The sequence below is a fragment of the Vipera ursinii genome (genome assembly GCF_947247035.1).
Source record: "Vipera ursinii genome assembly, chromosome: 2".
Classification (NCBI taxonomy): Eukaryota; Metazoa; Chordata; class Lepidosauria; order Squamata; family Viperidae; genus Vipera; species Vipera ursinii.
In genome coordinates this window covers 180,047,673-180,063,915 of record NC_139513.1, presented here as the reverse complement: position 1 = coordinate 180,063,915, position 16,243 = coordinate 180,047,673, and the positions used below count along the sequence as shown (strand labels likewise).

Below are 16,243 nucleotides of genomic sequence, written 5' to 3'. Positions count from 1 at the left end.
ACTGTGGCTCAGACCATGAGCTTCTCATTGCAAAGTTTAGGCTTAAACTGAAGAAAGTAGGGAAAAGCACTAGGCCACTCAGGTATGAATTAAATTGAATATACAGTAGAGGTGACAAATAGATTTAAGGAATTAGATCTGATAGACAGAATGCCTGAAGAACTATGGACAGAGGTTCGCAACATTGTACAACAGGTAGCAACCAAAACCATCCCAAAGAAAAAGAAATGCAAGAAAGCAAAATGGTTGTCTGAGGAAGCTTTGCAAATAGCTGAGGAAAGGAGGGAAGTGAAAGGCAAGGGAGAAAAATATATGCCCAATTGAATGCAGAATTCCAGAGAATAGCTAGAAGAGATAAGAATGCCTTCTTAAATGAACAGTGCAAAGAAATAGAAGAAAACAATAGAATAGGGAGGACCAGAGATCTTTTCAAGAAAATTGGAGAGATGAAGGGAATGTTTAATGCAAAAATGGGCATAATAAAGGACCAAAATGGCAGGGACCTAACAGAGTCAGAAGAGATTAAGAAGAGGTGGCAAAATTACACAGAAGAACTATACAAGAATGAGCTTAACGTCCCTGATAATCACAATGAGGTTGTCACTGACCTCGAGCCAGACATCCTAGAATGTGAAGTGAAGTGGGCCTTAGAAAATCTGAGCAACAACAAAGCTAGTGGAGGTGACAGTATTCCAGCTGAGCTATTCAAAATCTTAAAAGACGATGCAGTAAATGTGCTACACTCAATTTGCCAGCAAATGTGGAAAACTCAACAGTGCCCACAGGATTGGAAAAGATCAGTTTACATTCCAATTCCAAAGAAAGGCAGTGCCAAAGAATGTTCAAACTATCGCACCATTGCACTCATTTCTCATGCTAGTAAAGTTATGCTTAAAATCCTACAAGCTAGACTCTAGCAGTATGTGGATCGAGAACTACCAGAGGTACAGGCAGGATTTCAAAGAGGCAGAGGAACTAGAGATCAAATTGCCAACATACGCTGGATCATGGAGAAAGCTAGAGAGTTCCAGAAAAACATCTACTTCTGCTTCATTAACTATGCTAAAGCATTTGATTGTGTGGATCATAACAAACTCTGGCAAGTTCTTAAAGAGATGGGCGTACCAGACCATCTTATTTGTCTCTTGAGAAACCTATATGTGGGCCAAGACGCAACAGTGAGAACTGGACACGGAACCACTGATTGGTTCAAAATTGGGAAAGGAGTCCGGCAAGGCTGTATACTGTCACCCTGCCTATTTAACTTATATGCAGAGCACATCATGAGAAAGGCAGGGCTAGATGACTCAAAAGTTGGAATTAAGATTGCCGGAAGAAATACCAACAACCTAAGATATGCAGATTATACCACTCTAATGGCAGAAAGTGAAGAGGAACTAAAGAGCCTCTTGTTGTGGATGAAGAAGGAGAATGCAAAAGTTGGGTTGAAACTAAATATTAAAAAAACCAAGATCATGGCATCCAGCCCTCTCAATTCCTGGCAAATAGATGGGGAAGAAATGGAGGTAGTGACAGATTTTATTTTCCTGGGCTCCAAGATCACTGCAGATGGGGACTGCAGCTAAGAAATTAAAAGACGCTTGCTCCTGGGGAGGAAAGTCATGGCAAATCTAGACAGCACACTAAAAAGCAGAGACACATCACCCTGTCAACAAAAGTGCGTATAGTCAAGGCTATGGTCTTCTCAGTTGCAATGTATGGCTGTGAAAGGTGGACCATAAGAAAAGCTGAGCGCCAAGGAATTGAAGCCTTTGAACTATGGTGCTGGAGAAGACTCCTGCGAGTCCCTTGGACTGCAAGGCGATCAAACTGGTCAGTCCTACAGGAGATCAACCCTGACTGCTCTTTAGAAGGCCAGATCCTAAAGCTAAAACTCAAATACTTTGGCCACCTAATGAGAAGGAAGGACTCACTGGAGAAGACCCTAATGCTGGGAAAGATTGAGGGCAAGAGAAGAAGGGGATGACAGAGAATGAGGTGGCTGGATGGAGTCACTGAAGCAGTAGGCGTGAGCTTAAATGGACTCCAGAAGATGTTAGAGGACAGGAAGGCCTGGAGGAACGTTGTCCATAGGGTCGCGATGGGTCAGACATGACTTTGCAGCTAACAACAACAACAACCTTAAGACCTCCCCCTAAGAAGGCACCCGGGCCCCTTGTAGTAGCGGGTCAGACACACTATGAAGTGAAAAGCATTCTTGACTCTAGAATTTTTAAAGGGAAATTGCAGTACCTAGTACTATGGAAGGGGTACTTGCTGTCTGAAGCTACTTGGGTGAAATCTAGTGATGTGAAGGCTGTCCGACTCATCAAAAAGTTTCATGAAAGAAACCCCAACAAACCAAGTGATAATCCCTGACACATGCTTTTGTTTATCTTACAGGATTTATCCTTTTTGTAAGGGGCGGCTGGATGTCAATGCTGCAAACATTAGATGTTTTTGCTTTGACAGTATAAGAGGCAGCTTTTTTATTTAAACTGTTTGCTCTGATTAAAATGAAGGCTAACCTGTTTGTTTTAAACAAGATAAGGTATAGCACGCTACAGATAGGAAGTGAAACTTGGCATGTTAAACTAATTGGAGAATGTGATTAATGACATGCAATTAAGGGAGGGAATTGTTTATGATAAAATGTGTTCAGGGGAGGGAATGAAGAGAGAGAATTCAGATTCTGGCATCCATCCATGAGTGCCGATGCTTCATTCTCATTATTATAGACTTTTAAGAAAAACAATGCCTGAATATTCTTTGATTTGTCTCATTAATCGGAACCATGACATCATCACTCTGAACCTCTCGAGCATTGCCCTGACCAATTTTACATGCTCCTGTCAATCCTACTAGCAAACCCAACAAAGGAATCCTCAAGGCAATTGAGTCCCAGCAGGCATAACTTTATTGATCACAGCATTTGAGAACTAAAGAAGCAAAACCAACTCTGAAATTTCCCGCATGAAAGTTTGCTTAGTTAATTAGATTCCTAATTCCCCACCCACTGGGTGTTCACCTTGTCCAATAGTAATATTTGTTTTTGTTATAGGAACAGTTCACTTTTCCATCGAGCACCTGTGGCAGTGACCTTGGCTTGGTGCATGTTCTCATGGTCTGAATGGCTTCTTGGCGTTCCATTCCATTTCCTCCCCTCCTTTTTTGGCAAGATAATGAAGCTAACAGGCATTGTAGCAATTCAGTCTTGACATCTTGATCCCCCAAAGGAAGGGCAGAGTTGGAAAACATTAAACACAAATTATCACTATTTTTTTTTATTGAAAAGTTTTATCATACATTTTATCTTTAACAATCCCCCCTAGCCCTCCCCTATCCCTCCCTCCCTCCCTCCCCCCCTCCCCCCCGACTTCCCAGAGCTAAGTACAAGGTATAAAAAATTAAAAAAACCCAATCATAAACATTCATATGCTAACAACCATAAACTCTGAGATCCATCTCTCTCTAGCTCATATAGGATAACTACAAACACTATTAATATAAGATATATAAAAAAAAGAAAAGAAAAAAAAGAGGAGAAAAAAAAGGAAGACTTATTCAAATGCTACATGAAACTTCTTAGTCCCATATTTGTTCTGGATATAATCAATCCATTTTTTCCACTCCATAATGTAATGTTCTTGCGAGTGATCTTTCAAATAAGCCGAAATCTTTGCCATCTCTGCCAGGTCAGAAACCTTTAAAGTCCATTCTTCTATAGTCGGCAGTTCCTCCTTCTTCCAGTAGGCTTAAAATCTCCTTGTACGTAGTCACATCATGTTTAAAACCAACATTTATATTTTCTATTGCGTGTTTTGGGATTGCCCACAATGGTATCTTACAATCTAATTTATGTCTGTACTTCTTCCAAACCCTCAACAATGCCTGTCTTAAAATATGCACTCTAAACACATTATCTACCTTCTTATCATACAACAAATATGCATGCCAGCCAAACAACAAGTCATGGCCCTCAAGATTTAATAATCTCTCTTGTGTCAAATTGATCCAATCACTTATTCCTGCTAAAGCAGCAGCTTCATAATATAATTTAAAATTAGGCATTTTAAGACCACCTCTTTCACGAGTATCCTGTATTATCTTTAGTTTAACTCGTGGCCTTTTCCCTGCCCATACAAATTTATTGATACCTCGCTGCCATTCCTCCAAATTAGAATCCTTCTTAAGAACCGGTATCATTTGAAATAAAAATAAGAATTTAGGCAGGACATTCATTTTCACTGCTGCGATTCGCCCCAACAAAGACAATTGCAATTTTTCCCAACTCTCCATTTCTTTTTGAATTTTCCCCCATAATTTTTCATAGTTATTTTTATATAACTTTGTATTAGAGGGCGACAAAAGCACCCCCAAATATTTAACCCTTTTAACAATCTCAAATCCAGTTAATCCTTCTAAGAGAGCCTTTTGCGAAGCTGTCATATTTTTGGCCAGAATTTTAGTTTTTTGTGTATTAACTTTAAATCCAGAAACCTTCCCATATTGTATTATTATCTCCATCAGGTCCACAACAGAGTTCTCCGGCTGGGTCACTGTAACAACCAGATCGTCTGCGAACGCTCTCAATCTATAATCCTGATCTCTAATTTGTATACCCTTAATTTTTTCCGAATTCCGTATTTTAACCAACAATATCTCCAATGTTAGTACAAATAACAAGGGCGATAACGGACACCCTTGCCTTGTGCCCTTCTCAATATTACATGCTTCTGTCAGGCTATTATTAACTATTATTCGGGCAGTTTGTTTTTGATATAATGCCCTAATTGGTTGCAAAAAATTATCCCCAAAATTCATTTTATCCAAGACTTTCATCAAAAATTGCCAGTTCAATTGATCAAAAGCTTTTTCAGCATCTAAAAAAATTAGCGCCGCAGGGATCTGGTTTTTCCTTTCCAAAAACTCTAACACATCAACTATATGCCTCACATTATTTTTCATTTGCCTACCACTAATAAACCCCGTTTGGTCCCCATGAATCGTCTGTTGCAGAACCCTCATCAGTCTATTAGCCAACACCTTAGCAAATATCTTGTAATCTGTATTTAAAAGCGATATCGGTCTATAATTTTTAACTTGAGTAGCATCTTGGTCTTCCTTCGGAATCAAAGAAATAAAAGCAGTTCTCCAAGACGGAGGCACCTTTCCCCCCCTCTGAATTGTCTGGAACAGTTCCTTTAACGGTTTTATCATCTCTAATTGTAGATTTTTGTAATAAGCCGCAGTCAAACCATCCGTGCCTGGCGCTTTGTCCACCTTCAATTCCTTAATTGCTATAAGAATTTCTTCTTCTGTTATCAATTGATTAATCCCCTCTTTTTGTTCTTGCGTAAGAACCGGGATGCTAGCATTCTCCAAATATATATCAATGTCTTTTTCATTAATCTTCTCCTTAGCATATAATTTAGAATAAAAATCCACAAAAGCATCCTTAATAAGATCCTGTTGAAACACAACCCTTCCCTTATGCTCAGTTTTATCTATATTAGAAGCCCTTTGGTTTTTCCTCAGTCTATAAGCTAACCATCTACCTGGTTTATTAGCATTGCAAAAGGTGTTGTGCCTGGCAAACCGCAAATTGGTTGCCACTTGGTCAGCCATTAATTTATCAAATTGTCCTTTTAATAGCTTAATAACCTCCTTAGTCTTCACATCCGCTGGATTCAAAATCAAAGCCTTTTCTTTTTCCTTAATTTCATTCTCCAAATCTTTCCTCCTGGCTTCCAAAATACGTCTATGTTTATTGTTCATATATATCAACACCCCTCTCATATAGGCCTTGCTAGCATCCCAAACCATGTCCATAGAAGTGTCTTTGTTCATATTAATTTCAAAAAAATCCTTCATCCGCTGTTTACATTCTTCCACATTTCTCTGATTTCTAAACAAATTCTCATTTACGCGCCACGAGCGCCTATCTCTATTCTCCTTATTAATCTCTAGCCAGACTGGGCTGTGATCAGAAATAGTTCTTGCACATATCTTCACCTTTTTAATCCTTGAAAAAAAGTCATTAGTCAGCAAAATAAAATCGATCCTGGAAAAAGATTGATGTCTGTCAGAAAAAAAAGTATAATCCTTTTCATGCAAATGTATTTCACGCCAAATATCTCGCAGTTCCAAGTCATCCTTCATTTCAAAAAAGGATTTAGGCAGTCTAGCATGACTTGGAACGTGCTTAAAAGAACCAGCCTTATCCATCTGTACATCCAAAACACCATTTCAGTCCCCCATAAAAATAAACGATTTATAATCCAACTGAGTAAGCTTTGTGTGAAGTAAACTAAAAAAATCAGCTTGTTGTTGATTAGGAGCATATAATCCAACTAAAAGCGTCTTTTTACCTTCTAACAGCAACTCTATCATAACGTATCTTCCATGCTTATCTGCTTCAATTAAGTCCGCTGTTAAGGCACTTTTAACATAAACAACCACTCCATTTTTCTTATTCATTGCAGAAGCAACAAATTGCGTGCCCAACCTTAAGTTCGATAAATACTTTTGGTCCATAGCCCTAATATGCGTTTCTTGCAAACATATAACATCTATCTTGAATTGTTTTAAATATTGAAAAACTTTCTTCCTCTTCTGTGGTGAATTTAGTGCATTAACGTTCCAAGTTAAGAATTTAGTCACCATGCATGTCATCCCAAAGCTGTTGGAGCACATCTTTAATAGGCTCTCCTTTAGGCCGTGCTCCTCCCACTGCTTGGCTGTAAGTACGTTTTGGAAGTTCCATAGACTTCTGCTGATCTTGTTCTTTTATTTTTTTTGCTCGTTTCAAAGCAGCACGCGTCACCCTCTGCTCTCCAGGATCAGCCAAAGAAGTTGTAGCTTGATCTCCTCCAGCACCATTCTCCTCTGTCTGTCCAGCTTCAGCCTCTTGAAGTTTTCCTTCTCCAGATCCCTTTGCAGCTTCCAGAAGTGGTAGTGGGGTTGCTTTTAAAACATTATTATAAAAATCCCGCGCCTGTGTCACAGTGACCAGACGGTACCTTTTGCCTTCATGCATCGCCACCAATCCAACTGGAATCTCCCATCTGAACCTTATATCACATTGTTTAAGCTCCTGCACAAGAAATGCATAATCTTTCCTTCTCCTTAAGATCTTTGGAGGAATTTCTTTTAAAACCAAAACTTCTTGGTCAGCAATCACAACTTTAGTATCATAGGCAGCTTGAATAACTTCATCTCTAATTTCCCTCTTTGCAAAATATACCACCACATCTCTAGGTAACTTTCTCTGTCTAGCAATCCATGAATTAACACGGAACACTTTATCCATGCCTCCCTTTATTTCAGATGCTGGCTGACCCAATACAGCTTCCAGAGCTTCAGAAATCAGCTGCTTTAGGTCTTCCTTAATATTTTCTTTTAAACCTCTGATTCTAACAGCATATTGCATCTGGTAATATTGAACTAGACACAGTTCTCTGTCCATTTTGTCCCTTAAATCTTCATTCTCCAATACCTTTGCTTCTAATATGGCATTCTTTTGAGTCAGGTCCTCCACTTTTTCATCCAGATCTTGCACACATTCAGCCACACTACGCACTGTAGACAAAATGTCTACCCTCATCGCACTGAACTTCTCCTCCATCCTCTCCTCCAATTTCTCCTCCATCTTTGCCAATTTATCACCCATTGATTCCAAAATTACCTGGGCATGTTTTTCAAGAGCATCTTGTAAGTCCTTCGATGTCAGTGCAGCAGGAGGAAGCAAAGCTTGCAATGATGTCTGTTGCACCGGAGAAGTTCCAGCACTCCGAAGAGTTTTTGGGGGAGGTTTAGCCGCCATCTTTTTACTTTCACTTGTGACGCACTTTCACTTTAATTTTATAAAGTCCATTAAGCTAGAGAGCAAAAATAAAAGTCCTCTTCACCATATCCTCCTGTACCGCTCTGCCTGCTCTTTTTATTCCATGGTCTTTCCTTCTGGCAGGGGTGGTCGCAAACGCCTGGCTCCGCTCCAGAAATCACGGAGCAGAGACGCTGAACAGCTGGGAGCAACCCAGGCTACGGGGGAGTTCAATCCTTCAGCCGCCCAAGCTTTAAGCTCAGGCGGCCCCGGAGAACTCAACCCCTACCTGGGGCCTCTCCCCCTCCTCTTCTCCCGAGGAGGGGGCTTCAAATTCACCCGAACAGCTGATCGGCGCTGTTTCGGGTGAAAACAACACAGCTGAGCCGCGGACAGCCCGAAAAGGCTGTCTCCGGCGCCGCGCCGCCACCGGAAGTCCCACAAATTATCACTATTAATCATTAATGCTCAGTTATGGTTTTGAGCATTGAGGGTATTCATCAAGAATTTTTTTATTAATCTGTTTGTGCTAACATTATGAGTGGCCACCCATTCCACATCTACTAAGGGGTATCCTTTCCACTGTACTAAATACTGCAGTTTCTCTTTAAAAAATTGTGAGACCAGAATTCTGTTAATCTTGTAGTTTTTAGTTTTAGTTTTTATTAAATTTTTATACCGCCCTTCTCCCTAGGGACTCAGGGCGGTGAACAGGGCAGATAATAAAAGTACAAAACTTCCCCCCCCCCCGCCCCAATAACTGGAGGAGGACGCTCCTTTTCAATTGATCTTAGGTTAGAGTCTTGAAACAGCTTCAACAAACTACAGTAGAACATCAGATGTCTTAAATAATGGCAGAAGATCATTTGAAGTGTTTCATTAGTCGGAACTATGACAGCTGCCTTCTAGTTTGTGTTCTGTTATCTGGTTTATTCGTTCTTTATTGTCATAAAGAGTTTGTCTGAGAGTTTTTTAGTTGTGATTTTAAATTGAAAATGTGCTCATTTATGTCATCAAAGTGGTTTTTAATCTCATCGTGAATTGAAACCATTGTCATTTGAATCTGTTGTAGCGTTGCATACATTTCCTTTTGGAAAGTATTTGACTCATCTTGGAGTATTGGTCCTGCAGATCTCTGATATTCCAGGCTAGGTCCTTCAGAAGGGAATATTAGGTGTGGTTTCCTGTCACTTTTAGATAGGTATGCAATATTCATTTTGTCTTCTCCCTTCAGGTAGTCTTTTACCAGTACCATAGTCTCTCTGTTTAGCCTTATCAAACCAGCCAATCTTAAAATCAAAACAACCAAATCTTATATAGTTCTTATATTTGTGCATGATTTTTGTTATCAAAAGTGTTTCCAATTATCAAGGCATCAGTGAAAGCAATGTTTTATAACGATTCTTCTATTTAGAGGTCTTTGAATTATCAATCAGTCAAAATTGTAGCAAAATGTTTCACCACTTTAAAGCCTTCAAGTAAATTCCCCCCTAGAAGATTAGCCAAGAGGCAAAGTTTTTCTTTCTCTGCAAACAATTCTTGAGCTTAGACAAGTTAAAGGGTTGTTGTTGTTTTTTGCAGACATTTCTTAAGCTTATGGATGGCCAGGTATGTTTTCTTTCTTTGTTCCCAGCAGTTTTCTATTTAGCTGAGTGTTATCAAAGTTCAAGGGAACAAATTGTTCATTATTTCTGGGCATCTTGCCAATTTCTGAGTCAGTGTTATACTTTGTTCTATGCTCTAGTTCTCTACTAGATGTCAGTAGTTATTTATTTTCCAACTTTTTCAAACAAAGAATTATTTTTCTTTTTTTAAACTTCATTGGGACTCTAGGATATAAAATCTTAATTTTCAGATTTATCCAGACTATAGTAATATTAATTTTATTTTAGTATATTTCTTTCCCCCTTGGAAATTAATTCACCGCTGCTGTCTGTTCAGGGGATGCAATCCCCTCCCTTCACTTTTGGAGGATTTCTTGCTTTGTGTTGTGATTCAGGGTCAGCCTGTGGGTTCGGCAGTTGGGTCGGATGACGACTCAGAGGAGGAGGGGGGTGTTGAAGATCTTGCTGATGATAGCCCTCAGGCAGGCCCCTCCCACTTGGTCACCATGGAGACCCAGCTGTGTGAGCCTGACAGTGTGGATGAAGATGACCCACAGCTGGCCCTGTTCAAGGACGCCCGACGCAGGAGGCAGTCAAGTAGGAGCAAACAGAGGAAGGCTGTGGGGCTTCTCGGAAGGAGGCAGAGAGGCCACGCCCTGAACTCTTTATAAAGGGAATGTTTGGGAAGGGCTGGTTTGCTGAAAGCAACCGCTCTGATAGTGTTTCAAAGCTCCTGTATCTTGGTACGTGTCTTGTTTGTTTTTGTAATAAATTTGTCAGACGTATTCCAGCCTCTTGCCATTTATAAAGGGGTTGCCTTTTCTGCAAGGCCGGTAGCAGGCTGGTACAGAACACTTTGGGGATCTTTTCCAAGGAATCAGTTACAAAATAGAAGATTAATACTGTCACCCAGTTCTAAGCACGCTGTTCACCGTTGTTCTGGTTTGTGCTCTTAGATTTCAGCTGCTAGCAGTTTGGGCTAGATGCTGGTGTGCAGCTAGCCTTTCTCCTGTTGGGTTAGAAGGCTTCCTCCGGATCAAACGGATTGACCACCATTGTTCCATGTTCATCGGGGTGCCCCTCTTTGTTCGTCACCTCTCCAGGGCGACATCAGACCTGTTTAGGGTCCCTGGCAGGGCGAAACTAGCCATGGGGTGCGGAGCCCCAGAATCCCTCGGCTGCGTTGCTGCGAGGTGGAACAGGAAGTCCTCCATTTTCAGTTTTTGAGCTCCAGAGGCTGGCAAAAGGCCTCTGCCCCACACAGATCTGCACAGCAATTTTGCGCCCTCCCCACTGCCAATCCAGGCCGCTGACGTGCCGCAAAATCACCCAATGGTTATGGATGGGAGCTCCAGAGGCTTTGAAAAGGCCTCTGCCACCTGGATCAGCTGGGGGTGTGTGAAATCGCTGTGCAGCCTTAGATCCATGGGGCAGAGGCCTTTTCCAAGCGGCGACGGCGGCAGGATGATCATGCGAGGGGTGGGAAATGGCAGTAGTGGCATGGCGATTCTGGGGGGGGAAGGGTGGCGGCGGCAGGACAATTCGTATGGGGGGGAGAAATGACGTGCGGAGAAATCCGTGTGATGGCTCAGCCAGGGCTCGGGAGACTGATTGGGGCACCAATCTTCCCTCCCCCTCCATGGCAGGCTGCTACTCACCGTGCTGTAGGCCACCCTTGCAGCCCCCGGGAGTCTGCCCCCGGTCAGAAGGAGCTGGCCACCTGGGCTACGGGGGTGTACAGGGGTTCTGTTCTACCAAAAGGCCACCAACTCCTGGCTAGCAACCTACCCTGTCAGTGCCAAAGCGCCACGCGCCTTGCCCAGAACCACACCCAGCTGCTGCCTCGGCCCCTCTGCTGCGGAAGGCGAGCACGCCACCAGGGCTGGGGCCGAGAGGAGACAAACATCCATGCCACGCCAAATCCGGACATTTGCCACAATGCGCAAGGTGGCTGCAAACAGCTACCTCTTGTGTCACGGCAAATATCCGGTTTTGTGCAGCATGGCTGCTTGGCTCCGGTTGGAGGCAAAAGTTCACCTCGAACGTCGTGGCAGAGGGCTGGTTTTGGGCATGTCATGGCTGCTCACCTCCGGAGGTGAATGGCTGCCTCGTGCATTGCGGCAGAGGGCTGGTTTCGGGCATGTTGCAGCCGCTCGAAAGGCTGCCTGGCGTGTCACAGCAGAGGGACGGTTTCAGCGCGTCACGGCCACTTGCCTTCCTCCGGAGGTGAATGGCTGCCTGGAGCATCATGGCAGTGGACCAGTTTTGGCACATCGTGGCCTGGCGCGTCGTGGCCAAGTTTCAGTTTCGGGCACGTTGTGGCCGCGCATCTCCCCCAGAGGCAAACGGCCACCTGGTGTGTCGTGGCACAGGGCCAGTTTTGGCATCTCTTCCCCCACCCCTTCAATATCTTTTCCCCACCCCCCTTCAATATCATGTCTTCCCCACCCCCTTTAATATCTCTTCCTCTACCCTCTTTAATATGTCTTCCACCACCTCCTTTAATATCATGTCTTCCACCACCCCCTTTAATATGTCTTCCACCACCCTTTGTCTTCCACCACCCCCTTTAATATATCTTCCACCACCCCCTTTAATATCATCTCTTCCCCCATCCTCTTTACTATCAGTAAGGCTCCTCCAGTGGACCATGACCTGGCACTCGCCCCGATCCCATCCCCACTCTGCCGGAGACCCTCAGATCCGCCCCAGTCCTGCCCAGCTCCGAACAAGTGCCCCTGACATGAGTGACATCGAGCTGGCCATGCCCACCCAGTAGGCCACACCCAGGCCAGCCACGCCCACCTAGTAGGCCACGCCCACCCAGTACCTGACAATAAATAAGTGTGGTTTGGGCACTTGGTCTCTAAAAGGTTCGCCATCACTGCACTACCCTGTTTTTGTCTCTCCTCTACTTCCCCCTCTGTTTTTCAACTGTTAACTAAACTGATAACATATTAACTTGTCCATCAGTATCATAGTAATCTCTGCAGTCCTAGAAATTCAACTTTTTTGAGTACCTCAGTGGTTGACCACTGAGAAACCAGTTGCAAGACTACCTTGGCTTGATAATAGCAAGTCTATTCCTCTGTTGTTACATAAACTTCTTGTTCCTGGTATTACGGTAGCCTAATTGCTCCCTTATTTGCTCAGTATGTTTGCATACAATCTAAGTATAGCTTTAGCTACCAGGCATTACATAGAATTACATACACTACCCCCATGGTGGCAAACGTATGGCATGCATGCCACAGATGGCACACGGAGCCACCCCTGTGGGCACGTGCACCGTCGCCCCATAGAGAGATGGGGCCAGGAGGCTCCCTGACCCCTCTCCACGTGCTCCTGCACTCTTGCTCTCTTTCTCTCTGCACTGAGAGTCAGGGAGCATCTGCAACAGCTGGGCAGATTCAGGCTGGATGGTGGAGGCAGCTGCAGAACGAGTCCAGGTAAGTCTCTGGAGTGATTTCGCGCCCCCCCCACGGCCGATCCGGGCAGCAGAGGCCTTTTTGAAGCTCTGGAGCTTGCATCCATGGCCGCAGGGTGATTGTACAGTGTGCCAGTGGCCAATCCAGGCTCCAGAGGCCGGCAAAAGGCCTCTGCCCCACACAGATCTGCACAGCAATTTTGCGCCCTCCCCACTGCCAATCCAGGCCGCTGATGTGCCGCAAAATCACCCCATGGTTATGGATGGGAGCTCCAGAGGCTTTGAAAAGGCCTCTGCCACCTGGATCAGCTGGGGTGTGTGAAATCACTGTGCAGCCTCGCACCTAGTAGGCCACGCCCACCCAGTACCTGACAATAAATAAGTGTGGTTTGGGCACTTGGTCTCTAAAAGGTTCGCCATCACTGCACTACCCTGTTTTTGTCTCTCCTCTACTTCCCCCTCTGTTTTTCAACTGTTAACTAAACTGATAACATATTAACTTGTCCATCAGTATCATAGTAATCTCTGCAGTCCTAGAAATTCAACTTTGGCCCTATTGACTGCTTGAAAAAATGTTTGATTTCTGTGGCCAATCAAGGCAGAAATTATGAGAAATGGTCATTGGGTTATTGCTAGGGGCATATTTACAACTGAAGTATGGTCCCTGAAACTGCCTAAATTTGATTAGGGTCCAAACTTTCGGAGTAAACCGGTATTGACACCATAAGATTGGTGTATTCCATTTAGGTGACATATTTTGTAGAATAGTTCCCTTGATTTAAACTTAATTCATTTGCTAACTACCGTATTTTCCGGCGTATAAGACGACCCCCAACTTTTGAGAAGATTTTCAAGATTTTTCATCTTATACGCCGGAAAATACTTACATGCCAGTTGCCAAGTGTCCGACACAAGCCCGATTCAGCCCCGTCTGATGCAGATGGTGCAAAGCCTCCCTTTTGAAGCCCAAAGGGGCTTTTCCTTCCACCCACCCATTTGAGAGCACATTTGCAGACGGAGCAGCCGCGCGTCTGGAGCCAAGCCCCGCCCATGAGGCGGTCAGCCAGGTGGGCTCGGAAGACGCGCTGGAGAGCCGGGCTTGGGGCGGCCATGCCGAGGCCGGCTGGCGAGGGCCGCTGCGTCTTCTGCGGGCGAGAGGGGCGCCAGGCCCGCCAGAAGTCCCCGGAAGTTCCTGGAACGGGCTGGCAGGCACGCTCTTCCCCAGCCCGCCGGAAGTCCCTGGAAGTTCTTGGAACGGCCTAGCAGCAGGCGGGCGCTCCCTCCCCGACCCGCCGGGGAGCGTCTCCCAAAGCGCAGCGTCTGGCGGCCGGGAGTCCGTCAGCCTGGTCACTGGCGAGCTGGCCTGCGGCTAGGGCCGGGGCCCAGGAACCGGTAGCCGGGTGCGGGTGGAGGTAAGGAAAGCCGGGCACGGGCTTCTGTGGCTGGTTGCAAGGCCGGATGCGGGCGTCTGCCGGGAGAGATAGCGGGTAGCAGGGCGCGCTCTGCTTATGCTCAGATGCCGCTTGGGTGAGGGTGAGGGGCTTCCTGCCACTCCCGGGGTCTGGCGTTTGCAAGGGGGAGGGGAAGGGGCTTAGAGGCTCTTGGGGGTGGGAAGGGAGAGTCACGTTGAAGGGGGGACTGGACTAAGGAGGCTTGAAGTTGCTTTGCAAGAACGGGGACACTCGACTGATTTATGTTTTTTTTCCAGCGTATAAGACGACTGAGCGTATAAGACGACCCCCCAACTTTTGAGAAGATTTTCATGGGTTAAAAAGTCGTCTTATACGCCGGAAAATACGGTATTGTAAATTGTTCCGTATATACTAAAGTATAGTAATGCTTTATAAATAATTAAGCTACAGTTTAGATATAACTCCAATGGAGATAGAACCTATTTTTGAAATAATGCTGCTACTGAGAATTCCTGAAGTGTTATGCAATGTGCTGGGGTAGAAAGAGGAATATTGAATTGGTAGAAAATATTTCAGCTGTGTTTGCTCAAATCAGCATTTCTTAAACTTTTTGCTCCCTGGACCCCTTCCTACTTTTAAAAATTATGGGGGACCCTGAAAGAGCTTTTATTTGTATGGGTTATATTTAGCAACATTTAAACATTAAACATTAAAACTGATGCATTTGTAAAATATTTATTGAATAAAATAAAAATAACAAAATTAAGTTAATTAGATATTAACATATTTTTCATGAAAATTCCTAATATTTTTAACAAATTAAGTTACATTGTTTTAAATTTTTGCAAGTATCTTTAATATCTGGCATTTTGATTTCATGGACCCTTAAGAGGGTCTTGGTATTCCCAGGGATCCTAAGACCGTGCTTTAATAACTGATTCATGTAATACTGTTTTGTGCTGCCTCCCCATAGGCCCCCTGGGATCCCGCTGGCTGTTTCAGACTCATCAGATGAAGGTGAATTCTTCTTAAAGAAACAAGCGGATTTTGAGCGCAAATACAATTTTCGTTTTGAGGAACCTGAAGCACAACATGTAAGTGTGATGGCAGTGGCTAGAAATCTGAATGGGAAAACCAAATGCTCAGTTCAAAAACTATTGCATTCAAGTAATGCCCCTTTCTCTTTTTTTACTCCCATTCCCCCACTAATAGGTAAAAACATATCCCCGTTTTATTGCAACATCTGTGCGTCGAAAGGATGAGCGCCGCAAAGAGAAGCGCCAAGAAATACAGGAGCGCAAGAGAAAAGTGAGTGGCTTGGAATCTACCCTAAACCTTGAACCAATATGCCTCATTTGTCAATGGTTTATCTCTTAACACTCTTTCCTAGTTCATGCATTTACTAATTTATTTAAAAGGAGAGGGAACAGAAGCAGCAGGAGCTGAAGCACCTGAAGAACCTGAAGCGTCAGGAGATCCTGGAACAGTTAAAGAAGCTACATAAGATTACTGGTAAAGCAAATAACAGTTTCAAAGAAAGTGACCTGGAAGGAGACTTTGATCCCTGCCTGCATGACCAGCTCATGGAGGTGAGTAGTTGTTCTTCCCTATTTGCCTAGACCAAGGGCCGGCAACCCAAAACAGTGAAAGAGCCACTCGGAACCGGTTCCCTCACAAAAGAAAAAGCTGGGAGCTGCAAAGAAGGGTGCGCATGCATGCGCGCATGCGCAAAACAACAGGCTCCAACTCTTCCCCCCCCAGGAAACAAGAGGTTCATGGACTGGTTTTCACGCCGCCTTCCAGCTGCTGCCACTACTGCTGCAAACTGGAAAGGGTGATTCATAGCTTTGGAAGCCCCCCAAGCAGGAAAGCATGTCCCGATGAAGCCTTTTCCTACCAGGCTTTGCTGCAAAACCCCACATTGTCCAGGGCCCCCGTGATCGCCCAGAAGTGACCCAACAAACAGCACACCTTT

General features: G+C 44.2%; 1 protein-coding gene across 1 annotated transcript in view; it reads left to right on the top strand.

Moving 5' to 3' along the window:
- Positions 1-16,243, top strand: part of KRI1 (KRI1 homolog) — a 95,301-nt gene that overhangs the window by 46,601 nt on the left and 32,457 nt on the right. Inside the window, exons 10-12 of the mRNA XM_083354679.1 lie at positions 15,242-15,362; positions 15,481-15,576; positions 15,687-15,857. Of these exons, the coding sequence (XP_083210805.1) occupies positions 15,242-15,362; positions 15,481-15,576; positions 15,687-15,857 (388 nt within the window). The remainder of the gene's footprint in view (positions 1-15,241; positions 15,363-15,480; positions 15,577-15,686; positions 15,858-16,243) is intronic.